The sequence below is a fragment of the Haematobia irritans genome, chromosome 3 (genome assembly GCF_050003625.1).
Source record: "Haematobia irritans isolate KBUSLIRL chromosome 3, ASM5000362v1, whole genome shotgun sequence".
In the NCBI taxonomy this organism is placed as follows: Eukaryota; Metazoa; Arthropoda; class Insecta; order Diptera; family Muscidae; genus Haematobia; species Haematobia irritans.
Genome location: NC_134399.1, coordinates 89,160,467 through 89,181,057, shown reverse-complemented (window position 1 = coordinate 89,181,057; position 20,591 = coordinate 89,160,467). Strand labels below are relative to the sequence as shown.

The 20,591-nt window shown below is 33.9% G+C and overlaps 2 protein-coding genes across 8 annotated transcripts in view; both read right to left on the bottom strand.

The window, feature by feature from the left end:
* LOC142228228 (anoctamin-2-like) overlaps nt 1-862 on the bottom strand; it is a 46,540-nt gene extending 45,678 nt beyond the window's left edge. Inside the window, exon 1 of one of the 2 annotated variants that reach the window (XM_075298605.1) lies at nt 722-862. In XM_075298605.1, the coding sequence (XP_075154720.1) occupies nt 722-760 (39 nt within the window). In that variant the 5' untranslated portion in view covers nt 761-862. Of the gene's footprint in view, nt 1-708 lie in introns of both variants that reach the window. The other variant, XM_075298606.1, reaches the window with a different exon arrangement.
* Nucleotides 863-18,819: 17,957 nt separating this feature from the next.
* Nucleotides 18,820-20,591, bottom strand: part of LOC142228381 (anoctamin-1) — a 64,723-nt gene continuing 62,951 nt past the window's right edge. For all 6 annotated transcript variants that reach the window (XM_075298794.1, XM_075298795.1, XM_075298792.1 and 3 more), the window contains one exon: nt 18,820-20,084. In XM_075298794.1, the coding sequence (XP_075154909.1) occupies nt 19,761-20,084 (324 nt within the window). In that variant the 3' untranslated portion in view covers nt 18,820-19,760. The remainder of the gene's footprint in view (nt 20,085-20,591) is intronic.

Sequence of the window (20,591 nt, the reverse complement as noted above, 5' to 3'; positions counted from 1 at the left end):
GTAATGTTTTAATTAAACATTTTTAAATTTTCAATCATTGCCTTAATTAACTTAATGTTTTTATCTTGTCTAAAAAGTTAATTGTATCAATTAATTTATAATTGAAAAATTTCCAACTTCAATCAACTTGTTAATTGGAAATATTTTGGTGATATTTTTTTCTGTGTAGCTTGCAATTAGTTTTGGCCAACTTAAAGGCAAAATGAGGTCAGATTGGGGGAAAGAGAATGGACGCTGAAATTTTGATTTCGCGTACCTCCATTTTGTCATTTGAATTTGTTTAAATTTTTTTCACTCCAAAATAAAAATAAATTGGTAGCACTTCGTGTCACAAAACTTCATATACTATTATATAGCAACCACTTTTAGTCATTAAATTTTGCACACACGATGTTTATCTTTAATATTTCACAATGCGAGTTTTGCCAAGCATAAAATTTCGTTGTAACAAAAATAATTTCCTTGACCAAAAATCGGTCAAGTTTTCAATGAAGGCGTGTTGTCCTTAGAATTAGGAATTCAGATTTCAAATTGAAATGAGGTCAATTCATCCTAAACAAATCGTAAATGTTATTGAAATCGCCCTTAAATATGATGTTTTTTTTTTGTTTGTTTATTTTGTTTGTTTATTGTTTTTTTTTTTTTTTGCAAAAAGGGTTTAGTATAATAACTTTTTCTAGAATTTAGTATATTATTACAAAAACACACAACTATCATTCACCCCAGAAGAAGACATCTCTTGCAAAGCAATTTTTTCCATTATTTTAGAAATGCTTCACTGGTATATGACACTGAGATTTATCATGAAATGAAATTATTCTCTTTCAATTTTATGCGATGTTTTATTTCCGTTCTGTTGATAATAAAACTCACAAGAATACTGACTTTATTTTAGCTTACCCCCCCAGCTATGGTTTATATTGTTCATAGGAAATAATCTCAAATATATAAATAAAATATACACTGACAAATTATTGACACAATATGCAAAATTATAAATTTCTTTAAAATAAAGAAATGCTAATTAATGGTAAGTTCATAATATAAGTCATAAGGACTTTAAGATAAATTTTTAAAGATAAAGATAAACTATTAAAAATAAAAAAAAAAAAACAAGTTTATATGGCCGTAAGTTCGGCCAGGCCGAATCTTATGTACCCTCCACCTTGGATTGCGTAGAAACTTCTACGAAAGACTGTCATCCACAATCGAATTACTTGGGGTCGCTTATATGGGGGCTATATACATCGAATATGGGGGTCGCTTATATGGGTGCTATATACAATTATGAACTTGATATGGACCAATTTTTGTGTGATTGGGGATCGATTTATCTGAGGGCTATATATATAACTATAGACCGACATGGACCTAGTTAGGCATGGTTGTTAACGGCCATATACTAGCACAATGTACCAAATTTCAACTGACTCGGATGAAATTTGCTCCTCCAAGAGGCTCCAAAACCAAATCTCGGGATCGGTTTATATGGGGGCTATAAATGATTATGGACTGATATGGACCACTTTTGGCATTGTTGTTAAATATCATATACTACCACCACGTACCAAATTTCAACCAGATCGGATTAATTTTGCTTCTCCAAAAGGCACCGGAGGTCAAATCTGGGGATTGGTTTATATGGGGGCTATATATAATTATGGACTGATATGAACCAATTCATGCATGGTTGTTGGATACAATATACTAAGATCACGTACCAAATTTCAACCGAATCGCATGAATTTTGCTTTTCCAAGGGGCTCCTGAGGTCAAATCTGGGCTTCGGTTTATATGGCGGCTATATATAATTATGGACCGATTTCGACCAATTTTTGCATGGGTGTTTGAGGCCTTATATTAACACCACGTACCAAATATCAACTGAATCAGATGAAGAGGCTCCGGAGGTCAAATCTGTTCCAAGAGGCTCCGGAGGTCAAATCTGTTGATCGGTTTATATGTGGCTATATATAATTATGCACCGATATGGACCAATTTTTGCATGGTCATTAGAAACCATATACTAACACCATGTATCAAATTACAGCCGGATCGGATGAAATTTTCTTCTCTTAAATAGAGGCTCCGCAAGCCAAATCTGGGGATCAGTTTATATGGGACCGATGGGGGCCAATTTTTGCGTGGTTGTTGAATACCATATACTACCACCATGTACCAAATTTCAGCCGGATCGGATGAAATTTGCTTCTCGTAGAGGCTCAGAAAGCCAAATCGGGGGATCGGTTTATATGGGGGCTATATATAATTATGGACCGATGTGGACCAATTGTTGCATGGTTGTTAAAGACTATATACTAACACCATGTACCAAATTTCAGCCGGATCGGATGAAATTTGCTTCTCTTAGAGGGTCTGCAAGGCAAATTTGGGGGTCCGTTTATATAGGGGCTATACGTAAAAGTGGACCGATATGGCCCATTTGCAATACTGTCCGACCTACATAAATAACAACTACTTGTGCCAATTTTCAAGTCGATAGCTTGTTTCGTTCCACGACCCAGAATATATATACTTTATGGGGTCTTAGAGCAATATTTCGAAGTGTTACAAACGGAATGACAAAGTTAATATACCCCCCATCCTATGGTGAAGGGTATACAAATATGAGCCACGTAGTGGACATCCAAAAACAGCAACAACAACAGATATGGTATTAAAGTGCATGATATGGTATTAAATGATCGACGAATAAAAGTGTGTGGAATTGCTAATATCATTGGCATCTCAAATGATCGAGTCCATTTAATTTTGCATGAAGAACTACAGATGAAAAAGCTTTCTGCAAGATGGGTGCCGCATTTGTTAACAGTCGATCAAAAACGCATAAGTATGAACATTTCTCAAACTTGTTTGGATCGTTTTAAGTGAAATAAAATGGATTTTAAGCGTCGTTTCATAACTGTTGATGAGACATGGATCCACCACTATACTCCAGAGACAAAAGAACAATCCAAAAAATGGACTGAAGCCGGAGGAAGTGCCCCAAAGTAGGCAAAAACAATTCAATCGGCTGGTAAGGTTATGACAACGATTTTTTGGGACTTCAAAGGTATTTTATTGATTGACTATCTGCAAAAGGGTAAAACAATAAATTCTTAGTACTATTGCAACCTTTGGATCAATTAAATGTACAAATTCGAGAAAAATGTCCTGCCTTACAACACCAAAAAATTATTTTTCATCAAGACAACGCACCAGCGCACAAGAGTGTTTTAACAATGGCTAAAATCAACGAATTAAAGTACGAGTTGCTTGACCACCCAAATCATTCTCCTGATTTAGCTCCCAGTGACTTTTACTTGTTCCCAAATCTAAAAAAAATTCCTTGCTAGCAAGCGTTTTACTTCAAATGAAGATGCAATTACAGTTGTAAACCACTATTTTGAAGACCTTGAGGAAAACTATTTTAATCAAGGGATAGAATTGCTAGAAAAGCGTTGGACTAAGTGTATTGAAGTTTCAGGAGATTATATTGAAAAATAAAAATATTTTTGAAAAACTAACTTTTCTCTTTCATTGATAGGCTAAGAAGTTTCCGAATCGCCCTCGTAGGTAGGATGGTACTCCAAATGGGCCTTGTCGGACCTTTTTTACGTATAGCCCCATATAAACCATCCCTCAGATTTGGCGTGAAGAACCTCTTAGAGAATCACATTTTATCCGATCCGGTTGAAATTTGTTATGTGACCTATAACACCCATGCAAGACTTGGTTCATATCGGTCTATAATTTTATATAGCCCCAATATAAATCGATCCCCAGGTTTAACCTCCGAAGCCTCTTGGAGGAGCAAATTTCATCCGATCCGCTTGAAATTTACTACGTGGTGTAAGTATATGGTCTCTAAGAACCATGCAAAAATTTGTTCATGCCGATCCATAATTATATATAGCCCCCATATTAACCTATCCCCAGATTTGATCTCTGTGGCCTCTTGACTAATTTCTTCCAATTCTCTGTGGCTAATTTCTTTCAATTCGGTAGCCCCAAGATAAACCGAGCCTCTTGTAGAATCAATTTTCATCCGATCCGATTGAAATTTAGTGTGTGGTGTTTATATATGCCCTGTAACACCCCTGCAAAAGTTGGTTCATATCGATCTATAATTTTATACAGCCCCCATATATATCGGTCTATAATTTTATATAGCCCCCGATCAACAAAGATTTGTATATATGAGTTCACAATTGTATATAGACGTCATATAAAGTGACCCCCCATATTTACTTCTATCTCTCTCTAAACAGCGCAAAAGTTAATATCGGTTTTTAATTATTTATAGACTCCTATATAAACCGATCAAGAACTGATATATACGTATTTAATATGCCTTTTGTTGTAATATATACCCCTTTTGTTGTTCGATGTTAAGAAGTTTTGAGATGCCATCGGCAAGTATTACTACAACCCAAGTAATTCGATTGTGGATTACAGACGTTCGTAGAAGTTTCTACGCAATCCATGGTGGAGGGTATATGAGATTAATCCTGAACGTACTTACGGCCGTATATACTTGCTTTTTTTCTTTTATTGAAATTAATAAAACATTTTTGATTTTGAAGCATCGGTAATTTTGTGGATTTTCAAAACTGACATTTTTTTTACATCATCAGCCATCTCAATAAGTCACAAAAAGAGTATGAAAATTCGATAAATTAGAATGGTAGTCTAATTTCTAATTTATAGAGCCCAGATCTAAATCTAGATAAATCCCTAAAACATGCCTTTGTTTTCGAAAGAACAGCATTTTTGGCTAGCAATACCAAAGTCGTTAGAGAAGGTCAAAATCTTTGGATCGAAGTAAACATTTTTTAAGTGTATATGTATACACTAATGGAAAAAATTACGTTCCATAGTCGTGAACGAACGATGACAAAATGAAACGGAAAAGTTCACAAAAAATCAAAACAAAATGTTCACGATTTCATGAACGGCATTCGTTTTCTTTTGGCCATGAAGAGCCTTAAAATAATCGTTGGACGTTATTATGGCAACTCCCTCGGTGGTGCAATGTGCTAAGACTGTTAAGGCGTATGGTGCAGAAAACACAGGTTCGAGTCACTGTAGCGGAAATCTTTTTTTAATTTTGTTTATAAATTTATTTATTTATTTATTTCATATTTATACTTATAAGTAAATTACAAGCATAAAGGATAAAGCTATGACAACGGAGGTCTTAAGCTTTAGCGTTGTTTATAAATTCGTAACCATAACGTTTTCAGATCGCGAACGCAGGTTGTTATTTCGACAACGCATGGTGTCATTTTATCGTTATCAGATTGACACCGCCTGTTCTCCGTTTGACACCACATGTGTGTTGATTCACTTTCATGAACGAATCGTTTTTAAATGAGCACGCCGTGCATGAATTTTTCTATGAGTGTATATGTTCTTAGCTTGGGAATACATTCAATATTGTTTATTGGTGTAGTACTTATTTTGACCACTACTACTTTTTCAGTTTATTATTGGAAACCACAAGCCACACACATTCTATATAATATTTAGCATTTGTTTCAGCCAAAAATGTTGCTATTTTTGAAAATAAGCGATAACGAGCCTATGGATTGAGCAAAGTCATGGTCGATATAATTTCTGCCGAAACTGAAAACTTTAACTTATTGGAAAGCTGTCGACATATACTTCCACAACAAGCATCAGTACTAGAGGTGTGCGCGTGAGTGAAATTTCACTCACGCACATTCACGAAGCACAATGTTTATTCCCTACTTATCAGTGATTGATAGCAGCGTAGTTGTCGTGTGTCCCACATGACACTCGTCACCTTTTCGCTTGTCCAGCTAAGCCTACACTGAACAAACAGTGAACCCACTAGGAAGAAAACTTTTGATTAGTTTTAGAAAATTTAGATTATTTTTAGAAAATTTTAACTAAACAGTATTACAAGCGCTGACATCACGCCGATATCACAATAATAAGTAAATATTTTTCGACAAATTCAAGAAAATTTACTACGTATAATTTTTTTTTTGCATTTCTTAAAGAAACAATTTTGTAGCTCGAAGGTAAAAATTGGAGTTCAAAATTGCAAGAATGTCTTTATTGCCATACGAAGTTCAAGGTGGGCGCATTTGTAGTAAAATTTGCAAATTTAAAGAAATAATGAACTATTTTGTGAGAAATACGAATTTAGTAAATCCTTATGCTTCATTTGTGTATATTTTTCCCCGTTTTTTTAGTTCATTTAACTATCGTACGCAAACAAATTATTAGAGTAAAGGAAATTTTCTCCAAAGCCACCGTGGTGCAATGGTTAGCATGCTCGCCTTGCATACACAAGGTCGTGGGTTCGATTCCTGCTTCGACCGAACACCAAAAAGTTTTTCAGCGGTGGATTCTTAAACTTAATGATTCCACCCGGATATCAAAAATCGATCGATTTAGTAAACCCTACACTCACAAAAAGAGTTTACTTGAATCCAAAAACTTTGCCCTTCTCTTGAGGATTTTTTTTTTTTTGATTCGGAGCTAAAGATGAGGCTTCTTTATGAATCTACCTAACCTGAAATTTAGGCTCTATCAAATTTAAATTGGGAAACAGGTCTCATTAATGGGATTTTTCTTTTTCTGACGATATCGAATCTCCGGATCTCGTGTGATGTCTTTGTCGGCCGTTTGAAAGCCATAATTCGTGCCAATTGTAGTCAATTCGAAGAAATCTTAACTGAAATTGTTTGTTTTTGAATAAAAAAATTAATAAATATTATGTTTACTTTGTTGCTTTACATATAATTTTGATATATGTATTTCTGGTTAAGATATCTCTAAGGTTTTATTTCCTAGCAAAAAAAAAGTATATACGGCCGTAAGTTCGGCCAGGCCGAATCTTATGTACACTGAAAAAAAAAAACATACTCGGTTCCAAAGATTTTGTCTTTACTGTAAAAAATTTGGTATTGATTCCGAGCCACTTGCTTCTAGGAAGCAAATTTTAATCTTTCGCTTTCTCGGTTTTTTTTCTTCATATGCTATCAAAGTCCTTTAAAAACGAGTTAACGGCAATTTTATTTTCCAAATTAGGACTCGACTTCCAGTAGAAATTATGCTATGTTTGAAGTAAAAAACTTCTTTAAAATAAAGTTTTGAAAAACATGTCCTATATTTGAACGATTTTTTGCTTTGTAGTCAAGATGCAAAAAGACAACAAATTTAAAGACAATTTCATTAAATTTAAAGAATTTTTCTGAATTATTAAAGTCAAGTTGACCTTAGCCTATACATTTTTTCTTTCATGTTAAGATACCCATTTTTAAGTCAAATCACTTAATTATAAGGACAATACGACTTCAGTGAAAAGTTTATCGACTTTTGGACAAGGAAAATACCTTTATTTTAGAGAAATGCGTCTCCTATGCTAAGCAAAATTTGTATTCGTATTTTAAAGACATGAAATCTTTGACCTCACAACAATATTTTTTTCAGTGTACCCTCCACCATGGATTGCGTAGAAACTTCTACGAAAGACGGTCATCCACAAATTTCAACTCACTCTGATGAAATTTGCTCCTCCACAACTTCTTTTGCCCATATCTCCTTAAATATGCGTCCTAGAGCGAAAAGGACTTTCGTGACCACCCTCATAAAATTGAAAAATCCTCCACAACTTCTTTTGCCCATATCTCCTTAAATATGCGTCCTAGAGCGAAAAGGACTTTCGTGACCACCCCCATAAAATTGAAAAATCCACCCAAAACCTAAAAAATTTAAATTTTTATATGAAAAACTTCTTTTGCCCATATCTCCTAAACTAAGCGCCCTAGAGCGAAAAGGACTTTAATTCGTGACCACCCCTGCAAAATTGACAAATCCACCCAAAACCTAAAAAAATTTATATTTTTATATGAAAAACTTATTTTGCTCATATCTCCTTAAATATGCGTCCTAGAGCGAAAAGGACTTCAATTCGTGCCCATATCTCCTAAACAATGCGCCCTAGAGCGAAAAGGACTTTAATTCGTGACCACCCCTACAAAATTGACAAATCCACCCAAAACCTAAAAAATTTAAATTTTTATATGAAAAATTTATTTTGCTCATATCTCCTTAAATATGCGTCCTAGAGCGAAAAGGACTTCAATTCGTGACCACCCCCAAAAAATTGAAAACTCCACCCAAAACCTACAAAAAATTAAATTTTTAATAAGAAAAACTTATTTTGCCCATATCTCCTAAACTAAGCGTCCTAGAGAGAAAAGGACTTTAATTCGTGGCCAACCCCAAAAAATTGAAAAATCCACCCACAAAAGGCTCCAAAACCAAATCTCGGGATCGGTTTATATGGGGGCTATAAATGATTATGGACTGATATGGACCACTTTTGGCATGGTTGTTAAATAACATATACTACCACCACGTACCAAATTTCAACCAGATCGGATGAATTTTGCTTCTCCAAAAAGCACCGGAGGTCAGATCTGGCGATCGGTTTATATGGGAGTTATATATAATTATAGACTGATAGGAACCAATTCCTGCATGGTTGTTGGATACCATATATTAACATCACGTACCAAATTTCAACCGAATGGGAAGAATTTTGCTCTTCCAAGATGCTCCGGAGGTCAAATCTGGGGATCGGTTTATATAGGGCCTATATATAATTATGGACCGATATCGACCAATTTTTGCATGGGTGTTTGAGGCCATATATTAATATTAACATCACGTACCAAATTTCAACTGAATCAGATGAATTTTGGTCTTCCAAGAGGCTCCGGAGGTCAAATCTGGTGATCGGTTTATATGGGGGCTGTATATAATTAGGGACCAATTTTTGCATGGTCATTAGAGACCATATACTAACATCATGTACCAAATTTCAGCCGGCTCAGATGAAATTTGTTTCTCTTAGAGGCTCTGCAAGCCAAATCGGGGGATCGGTTTATATGGGGGCTATATACAATTATGGACCGATGTGGGCCAATTTTTGCATGGTTGTTAGAGACCATATGCTAACACCATGTACCAAATTTCAGCCGGATCGGATGAAATTTGCTTCTCTTAGAGGCAAATCGGTTTATATGGGGGCTGTATATAATTATGGACCGATGTGGACCAATTTTTGCATGGTTGTTAGAGACCATATACTAACACCATGTACCAAATTTCAGACGGATCGGATGAAATTTGCTTCTCTTATAGGCCTCGCAAGCCAAATTTGGGGGTCCGTTTATATGGGGGCTATACGTAAAGATGGTCCGATATGGCCCATTTGCAATACCATCCAACCTACATCAATAACAACTGCTTGTGCCAAATTTCAAGTCGAGAGTTTGTTTCCTTCGGAAGTTAGCGTGCTTTCAACAGACGGACGGACATGCTTAGATCGACTCAGAATTTCACCACGACGCAGAATATATATACTTTATGGGGTCTTAGAGCAATATTTCGATGTGTTACAAACGGAATGACAATGTTAATATACCACAACCTATGGTGGAGGGTATACAAATATTAAAAAAAAATCATTTGGCAAACACTGAATTCTTGAGAAGCCATGCAAATTTAGTGTATCCGTCGTATGAAAAGCCCATGTTGAATTCATAGCTTCTGCGTCAAGTTTGCAACATTTAGGGATCCAAAAAGAACATTTTCAAAAATGCATATATAGAATGTGCACAAAAGTCTATGAAATGCTGGACACCAAATTATTAAGTTCGTGATTTTGTCTCGATAGTGGAAATGGTATTGAAATGGATATCCGAACATGTTGTGTAGACTACTTACCCAGTCTAATTGATAAAATAATGAGAAATGTTAATTTTATTATGAATCGAATGATAACATTTATTCCATAATCCTATTAAATTTTGTTATACTACTTATAAAAATAGATATATTAATATGCTATACTTTGTTATTTTTACAATGAGACATAGTTTTTGAGTAATTGATTTCATTAATCACCTTACACCAAATTTATTTAACAACACATTTTAAATGCAAATTAAAACAACATATCGTGCAATTATTCTTTTTTTTTTTTGTAATAATCTTAATGTCAGGTATATATAGTTTTCCTTAATTTCAAAAAAATTTAGTTAATGAAATATTTGACAAGCCTTGTAGTTTATAATTAATCACTAAGTGGTTGCAACCTATTTTTTTGGGATAAATTCTAATATCTAGGCATTGAGGAGAGTATGTGCAGAGATTTACAAAAAAAACAGAGGTTTACTTTTGATTGATTTAAATGATGTTTAGGTACATAATATATGTATGTTATTTAATGAATGGTATGGTGTTTGCAATTCTTGATTCATAAAGTATTCATTAGTTGGTTCTGAAATTTAATTTGCTTGGCGTGCCTAAAGTTTTCGGCCTTTATGTGTTTTAATCACCTTATGTCTATATCGATAACATACCCTGCTAAAAAGGATTTGAATTAGCTATAAATCTGGCTTTTTTAGCCATTAAAACCCATATACTTTGTTATGCCACAAAATTCATAAAATTTCCGCCTAAAAACTTGCAAGTTACATTTAGAACTACGTGAACCCTCCTAAAAGTATGCAAATATTTAAATAAGTTTTTATGAGGTAGGCAAATCAGGTATATATTAAAATGTCTCAATTACAAATAACAGTGTTTTTTTGTAAGTTGATACTTTAAAGAAGTGAAATCTTTGACCTATTTTCAGTGTACACCATATTCATATAATTATAAGAATCTATCCATTCACGAAGTTAACTGGGATTTGTATTTATAAGGGCTTTATTAAATTCATACCAATACACAACATAATTGGCACATATCTTTGTGGACCTAAAATACCTCCATATTTCCACATACAGGTAAATCGCGTAAAAATACGGTGTCTAGAAGACCAGCAAACTTATACGAGGGCAGTTCTTAGCCTAGCATAAAAAGCGCGGTAAAAACAGAAAAAAGTTAAGTGTTTCGGATACTTTCATCTCTGTTATGAACACATGTTAAATTTTGTTTCGATCTAGCAACACCTTCATATAGAACAGGTGTCCGCAATTTTTTTACAATGGAAAAATTAGAAATGCGTGCTGTCATTAAATATTTACATAAAAAAGGTTGATCGGGACAAGAAATTCATAATGATATAGTGAATGTGTTAGGTGAAAGTGCTCCTCCATATGCAACAGTAAAAAATTGGGTTGCTGAATTTAAACGTGGTCGTACAAGCATTGAAAATGAACCACGTAGTGGACGTCCAAAAACAGCAGCAACAACAGAAATTGTCGCCAAAGTGCATGATATGGTATTAAATGATCGACGAATAAAAGTGCGTGAAATTTCTAATATCATGGGCATCTCAAATGATTGAGTCCATTTAATTTTGCATGAAGAACTACAAATGAAAAAGCTTTCTGCAAGATGGGTGCCGCATTTGTTAACAGTCGATCAAAAACGCATAAGAACGAACATTTCTCAAGCTTGTTTGGATCGTTTTAAGCGAAATAAAATGGATTTTAAGTGTCGTTTCATAACTGTTGATGAGACCTGGATCCACCACTATACTCTAGAGACAAAAGGACAATCCAAACAATAGACTGAAGCTGGAGGAAGTGCCCAAAGAAGTCAAAAACAATACAATCGGCTGGTAAGGTTATGTCAACGGTTTTTTGGGACTTCAAAGGTATTTTATTGATTGACTATCTGCAAAAGAGTAAATCAATTAAATGTAAAAATTCGAGAAAAACGTTCTGGCTTACAACACACAAAAATAATATTTCATCAAGACAACGCACCAGCGCACAAGAGTGTTTTAACAATGGCTAAAATCAACGAATTAAAGTACGAGTTGCTTGACCACCCACCTTATTCTCCTGATTTAGCTCCCAGTGACTTTTACTTGTTCCCAAATCTACAAAAAATCCTTGCTGGCAAGCGTTTTACCTCAAATGAAGATGCAATTACAGTTGTAAACCAATATTTTGAAGACCTTGAGGAAAAACTATTTTAATCAAGGGATAGAATTGCTAGAAAAGCGTTGGACTAGGTATAGAGAAGTTTCAGGAGATTATATTGAAAAATAAAAATATTTTTGAAAAACTAACTATTTTCTTTCATTGATAGGCTAAGATGTTTCCGAACCGCCCTCATAATCCAAATTCAAAACAAGGTTTTATGGACCTAAAAAATATCTAGATTTTCTATTTATCGCAAATCCGATAAAAAGTCAAGAAATCAAATTGTGAGCCGATCTTTTAATTTTTTTGCAAATTTTTGAAATCTCTACTTCTCATTATTTAATTAAAATTTTTAAAGACAATGAATTCAGGGAAAATTTTATTTCTATAGGAAATTTTGCCAAAATTTTATTTCTATAGAAAATTTGTCAAAAATTTTACTTCTATAGAAAAATTTGTCCGATTTGAGCCGATCTTTTAATTTTTTTGCAAATTTTTGAAATCTCTACTTCTCATTATTTAATTAAAATTTTTAAAGACAATGAATTCAGGGAAAATTTTATTTCTATAGGAAATTTTGCCAAAATTTTATTTCTATAGAAAATTTGTCAAAAATTTTATTTTTATAGACAATTTTGTCAACATTTTATTTCTATAGAAAATCTTGTCAAAATTTTATTTCTGTAGAAAATTTTGTCAGCATTTTATTCCTATAAAAAATTTGTCAAAAATTTTATTTCTATAGAAAATTTTACCACAATTTTATTTCTATAGAAAAATTTGTCATAAATTTATTTTTATAGAAAATTTTGTCAAAATTTAATTTCTACAGAAAAATTTTGTCAAAATTTATTTCTATAGAAGATTTTGTCAAAATTTTATTTCTATAGAAAATTTTGTCAAAATTTTATTTCTATAGAAAATCATGTCAAAATTTTATTTCTATAGAAAATTTTGTCAACATTTTATTCCTATAAAAAATTTGTCAAAAATTTTATTTCTATAGAAAATTTTACCACAATTTTATTTCTATAGAAAAATTTGTCAAAAATTTATTTTTATAGAAAATTTTGTCAAAATTTAATTTCTACAGAAAAATTTTGTCAAAATTTATTTCTATAGAAAATTTTGTCAAAATTTTATTTCTATAGAAAATTTTGTAAAAATTTTATTTCTATAGAAAATCATGTCAAAATTTTATTTCTATAGAAAATTTTGTCAACATTTTATTTCTATAGAAAATTTTGTCAAAAATTTTATTTCTATAGAAAATTTTGTCAAAAATTTTATTTCTATAGAACATTTTGTCAACATTTTATTTCTATAAAAAATTTTGTCAACATTTTATTTCTATAGAAAACTTTACCACAATTTTATTTCTACAGAAAATTTTGTCAAAATTTTATTTCTATAGAAAATTTTGTCAACATTTTACTTCTATAGAAAATTTTGTCAAAATTTTATTTCTATAGAAGATTTTGTCAAATTTTTTTTCTACAGAAAATGTTCTCCAAATATTACACCTATTTTTGGATCTAAAATACCTTTATTTTTAATTTCAGGCAATGTGATGGTGGGTATAAAAACTTGACCACAGACAATGAAAATGTATGTCATTGCTCGTTCGCTAACCAATAAAAACGATCTTCAATTGGGACTCATTGATCTCTTTGGACGGTAATTTTAATACGATTCTGTAAAATATCGGCACATGCACCCATAGAAGGATTATGATCATCTCTTAGAGCAAAATTTTATTTTTTGTCGGTAAACATGTAACATGTTTGTGCTTAGGTATAATGGCATCCCGTTATTTATGGCTCTCTTAAAGTATTTAGTCCATTGTGTTGTCAACTTATCTCTTATCAATAATTGGGCAAATAATGTCAGTATTCGTTTTCTATTAAGCCCAAAAAATGGAATCATATTGGTATATATCTCGATCATCAGAGATTTGGTTTCCTATGCTTGTCGCGATCGCAATTTTCTTCCGATCCGGTTAAAATTCGGCACATGATCTTACTATCTGCAAGTGTTGTGATTACGCGGTCCTTATAACCACCGATACTTTGTTCGGTATTTAGCTTCCAGAAACCACCCAAAAAGCACTCTATATCAACCTATAAAGACAATTTTATGTCACTACTCTTAAATATCCAAGCCAAGGAGGTTGTTACGAGTACATACGATTTAAACCATATTTTTTCACTTTTGTCAAAAAAAAAAAGAAAATAAATGTTTATACGGTTACCTAATGATTCGCATCATATTTGAAGAAGTACGGTCCAATGATGCCAACAACCCATAAACCTGACCAAACTGTGACTTTTACAATACTTCTATATGGTCTTCACCAAAATCGACAATTCTGCTTATTTACATATGTACCTATTGAAATGAGCTTTATCGCTAAGGACAATATTTCGCGCATTGTTTGCGTGATTATTACCAAAATTTTAAAATGAAGTAAAATCTGGGGATCGGTGTATATAAGTGCTCTGTATAACTATGAACCCATATGGACCATTTTTTGCATGATATTTAGAAGCCATATATTTACATTACGTACCAAATTTCAAAAGAATCGATTGAAATTTGTATCTTCAGATACCCCCGGATATCAAATCTAGGGATCAATTTATATGGGGGCTATATATAATTATCGACCAATATGGACCAATTTTTGCATGGTTCTTAGAGAGCATAGACTAATAGCACAAACCAAAATTAAAACGGATCGGATCGGATGAAATGTACGCCTCCAAGAGGTACCGCAAGCCCCAGATTTGGCTTGCTTTATATGGGAGCTATATATAATCAAGGTCCGATATGGACCCATTTTTGCATGGTTCTTAGAGAGCATAGACTAACAGCACAAACCAAATTTAAAATGGATTGAATGAAATGTACGCCTCCAAGAGGTACCGCAAGCCAAATCTGGGGATCGGTTTATATGGAGGTTATATATAACTATGGTCCGATTTGGACTAGTTTTGATATGAGTGTTGGAGGCCATATACGTACAACACATACAAAATTTTAACCGGATCGGATGAAATTTGGTGCACTAAGAAGATCCGCAAGCCAAATCTGGGGGTCGGTCTATAGGGGGGCTATACGTAAAAGAGGTCTGATATGGCCCATTTGCAACACCATCCGATCTACATCAATAACAACTACTTGTGCCAAGTTTCAAATCCATAGTTTGTTTCGTTCGGAAGTTATCATGATTTCAACAAAAAGACGGACGGACATTGCTAGATCGACTCAGAATTTCAACACGACCCAGGAATATATTAACAGGTTGGCTGATAAGGCCCCGGTCTGACATTAAATGCATATTATTTTTATATAGTACCAACCTTCAAATGATTCGTGTCAAAATTTGACGTCTGTAAGTCAATTAGTTTGTGAGATAGAGCGTCTTTTGTGAAGCAACTTTTGTTATTGTGAAAAAATGGAAAAAAATGAATTTTGTGTTTTGATAAAATACAGTTTTCTGAAGGGAAAACATACAATGGAAGCAAAAACTTGGCTTGATAATGAGTTTTCGGACTCTGCTCAGGAAATCAACAATAATTGATTGGTATGCAAAATTCAAGCGTGGTGAAATGAGCACGGAGGACGGTGAACGCAGTGGACGCCCGAAAGAGGAAAGAGAAAACATCAAAAAAATCCACAAAATTATTTTGAATAACCGTAAAATGAAGTTGATCGAGATATCAGAGGCCTTAAAGATATCAAAGGAACGTGTTGGTCATATCATTCATCAATATTTGGATATGCGGAAGCTCTGTGCAAAATGGGTGCCGCGCGAGCTCACATTTGACCAAAAACAACAACGTGTTGATGATTCTGAGAGGTGTTTGCAGCTGTTAACTCGTAATACACCCGAGTTTTTCCGTCGATATGTGACAATGGATGAAACATGGCTCCATCACTACACTCTTGAGTCCAATCGACAGTCGGCTGAGTGGACAGCTACCGGTGAACCGTCTCCGAAGCGTGAAAAGACTCAAAAGTCCGCTGGCAAATGATTCGCATCATATTTGAAGAAGTACGGTCCAATGATGCCAACAACCCATAAACCTGACCAAACTGTGACTTTTACAATACTTCTATATGGTCTTCACCAAAATCGACAATTCTGCTTATTTACATATGTACCTATTGAAATGAGCTTTATCGCTAAGGACAATATTTCGCGCATTGTTTGCGTGATTATTACCAAAATTTTAAAATGAAGTAAAATCTGGGGATCGGTGTATATAAGTGCTCTGTATAACTATGAACCCATATGGACCATTTTTTGCATGATATTTAGAAGCCATATATTTACATTACGTACCAAATTTCAAAAGAATCGATTGAAATTTGTATCTTCAGATACCCCCGGATATCAAATCTAGGGATCAATTTATATGGGGGCTATATATAATTATCGACCAATATGGACCAATTTTTGCATGGTTCTTAGAGAGCATAGACTAATAGCACAAACCAAAATTAAAACGGATCGGATCGGATGAAATGTACGCCTCCAAGAGGTACCGCAAGCCCCAGATTTGGCTTGCTTTATATGGGAGCTATATATAATCAAGGTCCGATATGGACCCATTTTTGCATGGTTCTTAGAGAGCATAGACTAACAGCACAAACCAAATTTAAAATGGATTGAATGAAATGTACGCCTCCAAGAGGTACCGCAAGCCAAATCTGGGGATCGGTTTATATGGAGGTTATATATAACTATGGTCCGATTTGGACTAGTTTTGATATGAGTGTTGGAGGCCATATACGTACAACACATACAAAATTTTAACCGGATCGGATGAAATTTGGTGCACTAAGAAGATCCGCAAGCCAAATCTGGGGGTCGGTCTATAGGGGGGCTATACGTAAAAGAGGTCTGATATGGCCCATTTGCAACACCATCCGATCTACATCAATAACAACTACTTGTGCCAAGTTTCAAATCCATAGTTTGTTTCGTTCGGAAGTTATCATGATTTCAACAAAAAGACGGACGGACATTGCTAGATCGACTCAGAATTTCAACACGACCCAGGAATATATTAACAGGTTGGCTGATAAGGCCCCGGTCTGACATTAAATGCATATTATTTTTATATAGTACCAACCTTCAAATGATTCGTGTCAAAATTTGACGTCTGTAAGTCAATTAGTTTGTGAGATAGAGCGTCTTTTGTGAAGCAACTTTTGTTATTGTGAAAAAATGGAAAAAAATGAATTTTGTGTTTTGATAAAATACAGTTTTCTGAAGGGAAAACATACAATGGAAGCAAAAACTTGGCTTGATAATGAGTTTTCGGACTCTGCTCAGGAAATCAACAATAATTGATTGGTATGCAAAATTCAAGCGTGGTGAAATGAGCACGGAGGACGGTGAACGCAGTGGACGCCCGAAAGAGGAAAGAGAAAACATCAAAAAAATCCACAAAATTATTTTGAATAACCGTAAAATGAAGTTGATCGAGATATCAGAGGCCTTAAAGATATCAAAGGAACGTGTTGGTCATATCATTCATCAATATTTGGATATGCGGAAGCTCTGTGCAAAATGGGTGCCGCGCGAGCTCACATTTGACCAAAAACAACAACGTGTTGATGATTCTGAGAGGTGTTTGCAGCTGTTAACTCGTAATACACCCGAGTTTTTCCGTCGATATGTGACAATGGATGAAACATGGCTCCATCACTACACTCTTGAGTCCAATCGACAGTCGGCTGAGTGGACAGCTACCGGTGAACCGTCTCCGAAGCGTGAAAAGACTCAAAAGTCCGCTGGCAAAGTAATGGCCCCTGTTTTTTGGGATGCGCATGGAATAATTTTTATCGGTTATCTTGAGAAGGGAAAAACCATCAACAGTGACTATTATATGGCGTTATTGGAGCGTTTGAAAGTCGAAATCGCGGCAAAACGGCCCCATATGAAGAAGAAAAAAGTGTTGTTCCACCAAGACAACGCCCTGTTTCACAAGTCATTGAGAACGATGGCAAAAATTCATGAATTGGGCTTGGAATTGCTTCCCCATCCACCGTATTCTTTTTCTTATCAATCAAAAAATTGGAAGGTCGTTATAATCGTTGTATCGCTCATGAAGGGAACTATGTTGAATAATAAAAACGAATTTTGACAAAAAAATGTGTTTTTCTTTGTTAGACCGGGGACTTATCAGCCAACCTGTTATGTTACCCAAAGTTATTAGTTTAAAAAATCATCCTTTACAAAATTTAAGGGAGTTTGTTTGTTATTGGGATCTCGGGAGATTTGAAAAAATCCCGTTTTCCAAACCAAACCTGAAATTGTGAGCCACCGTGGTGCAATGGCATACACAAGGTCGTGGGTTCCATTCCTGATTCGACCGAACACATAAAAGTTTTTCAGCGGTGGATTATCCCACCTGGTGACATCTCTGATGGGTTCAAAGCTTCTCTAAGTGGTTTCACTGCAATGTGGAACGCCGTTCGGACATGGCTATAAAAGGAGGTCCCTTGTCATTGAGCTTAACATGGAATCGGGCAGCACTCAGTGATAAGAGAGAAGTTCACCAATGTGGTATCACAATGGACTGAATAGTCTAAGGGCGTTTTCGTTTCGCAAATAATATGTTGCCTTGGTGTTACACTACTTTTTCCCTCATTGTTTTTTCGCCCAAATGATATTGTCATTCTAAAGTTATTGTTAATGCATAATATTGTGAGGGATACCGGATCCAAAATCTAAGATAGTGTCCTTGATATTTTACAATCAATTTCGAGAATGTTGCACCTTTTTTCCCAATCGAAATCGCCATAAGTCAGCCTGATTCATCGGGCTGCCACCTAACCTAACCTAAGACTGAAATTCCTAAGAAAACAAGAAATCGAATCCATTTCATTGATTGTGTAGTTACTAAAATTTTTTATATATTTCGAGAAAGGGAGGTGTATTACTTTGTTGTTTCGGAGCACTTTTTTTCCTTCCTTACAAACATTATTGTTTTTTTTTTTTTTTTTTTTTTACAAAATTCAATATAAAACTAAATTAATTTCCTAATACAAAACTGGACTGTTTGGCTTTATAATTTTAGTGTACATATATTAAGGCAAATTGAGTGTATTACATTATTTGTTGTTTTAACTATTTCCACTATTTTAAGGCAAATTAAATTTAAAACAATTGGCTTGTGTTGGTTCTAAATTTAAAAGTGAAACTACTTTTTTGTTTTTAATATCAGCTGCTGAGTGTATTACAATTATAGATTATATTTAAAAATTTTCAAACTTAACATTATTTAGTTTTGTATATAAATAAACTAACATTAGTACTCGTACTTTAAGTACTTAGTATTTTGTGGTTTTCATTTTATTATTTCTTTAACATTAGTTTGGTTTTTAAGGTTTTGTGTTTTGTTGTTTGTTTGTTTTTTTTTTCTTTGTCATTACAAAAATATCAATAAAAAATAAATACAACTATAATTAGAAATAGTATAGTAGAAATATAAGTAGTAATTGTCATCTGTGTGTATTTGTAAAAAAAAAAATATAGTTATAATTTAATACCATAGTTTGTCCATATAGAAAAATATAAATTTAGAATTATGCACTTCCTTTACAACTCTTGGTTATTGTTTACAATGAAATTGACAACGAAACAATTCGATGTCAGTTAGTTTAGAAAAGATAATGGAGAATCAAACTAAAAACAATATCGTATATCCTAATTCATGGAGTCAAGAAATAAAGACAATAGTTTCGTTTATTTTCTATAGAGGCATTGGCAATCGCTACTACTTTCTCTAAGGTTATGTGAAGGAGGATCAGTGAAAACTACAGAGGCGTTGCATCATCCTGTGTTGCATTACGTTTACGCAATTGCACTACATCATCATCTTCTTCTTCGATGGGATCAGAGAATGTACCCAATCCATTATTTAGGATATTGTTATTAATGCCACCCTTGAAAATGTTGTTAGCAAATCCATGAACTTTGTCCACAATTTTTTTAGCAGCTTCCTTTTGTGCTTGATGTTTTTCATATTCGATAATGTGTTCGCGTAGCAAAAAGTTCTCGCGTTTAATCCGTCTCACCAATTTGCCAGAAACATCAGGTATGGCCCAGGCAATAATGGTCTGTAAAACTCCAATGACATTCTGAAACAATACAAAAAATATGTTTATATATAAAACACAATCGAAGTATTGCTTATAGCTTTAAATTCTCAATTAGGACATTATAAATTATTTAATATACATATGTGCCTTACAACCCAGCAAAAAAATGGAAGTTGTTCCTAAGTTATCACTGTACACCTAAAAAATATTCTTCTAGACATGGACTTTATTTTCTCAAGACGATTTTTGGAAATCAAAAACAAAACTTTGTTATACAAAGTCTTCGCAATAAAATTTGGATTTGATTGAATCATTGCACGATTACACAAAAAAAAAAACAAGTATATACGGCCGTAAGTTCGGCCAGGCCGAAGCTTATGTACCCTCCATCATGGATTGCGTAGAAACTTCTTCTAAACACTGCCATCCACAATCGAATTACTTAAGTTGCGGTAACGCTTGCCGATGGCAAGGTATCTTAAAACCTCCTAACACCATCTTCTAAATTGTATGTAAGTCCATACGTGGTATATATTAAATCAAAAA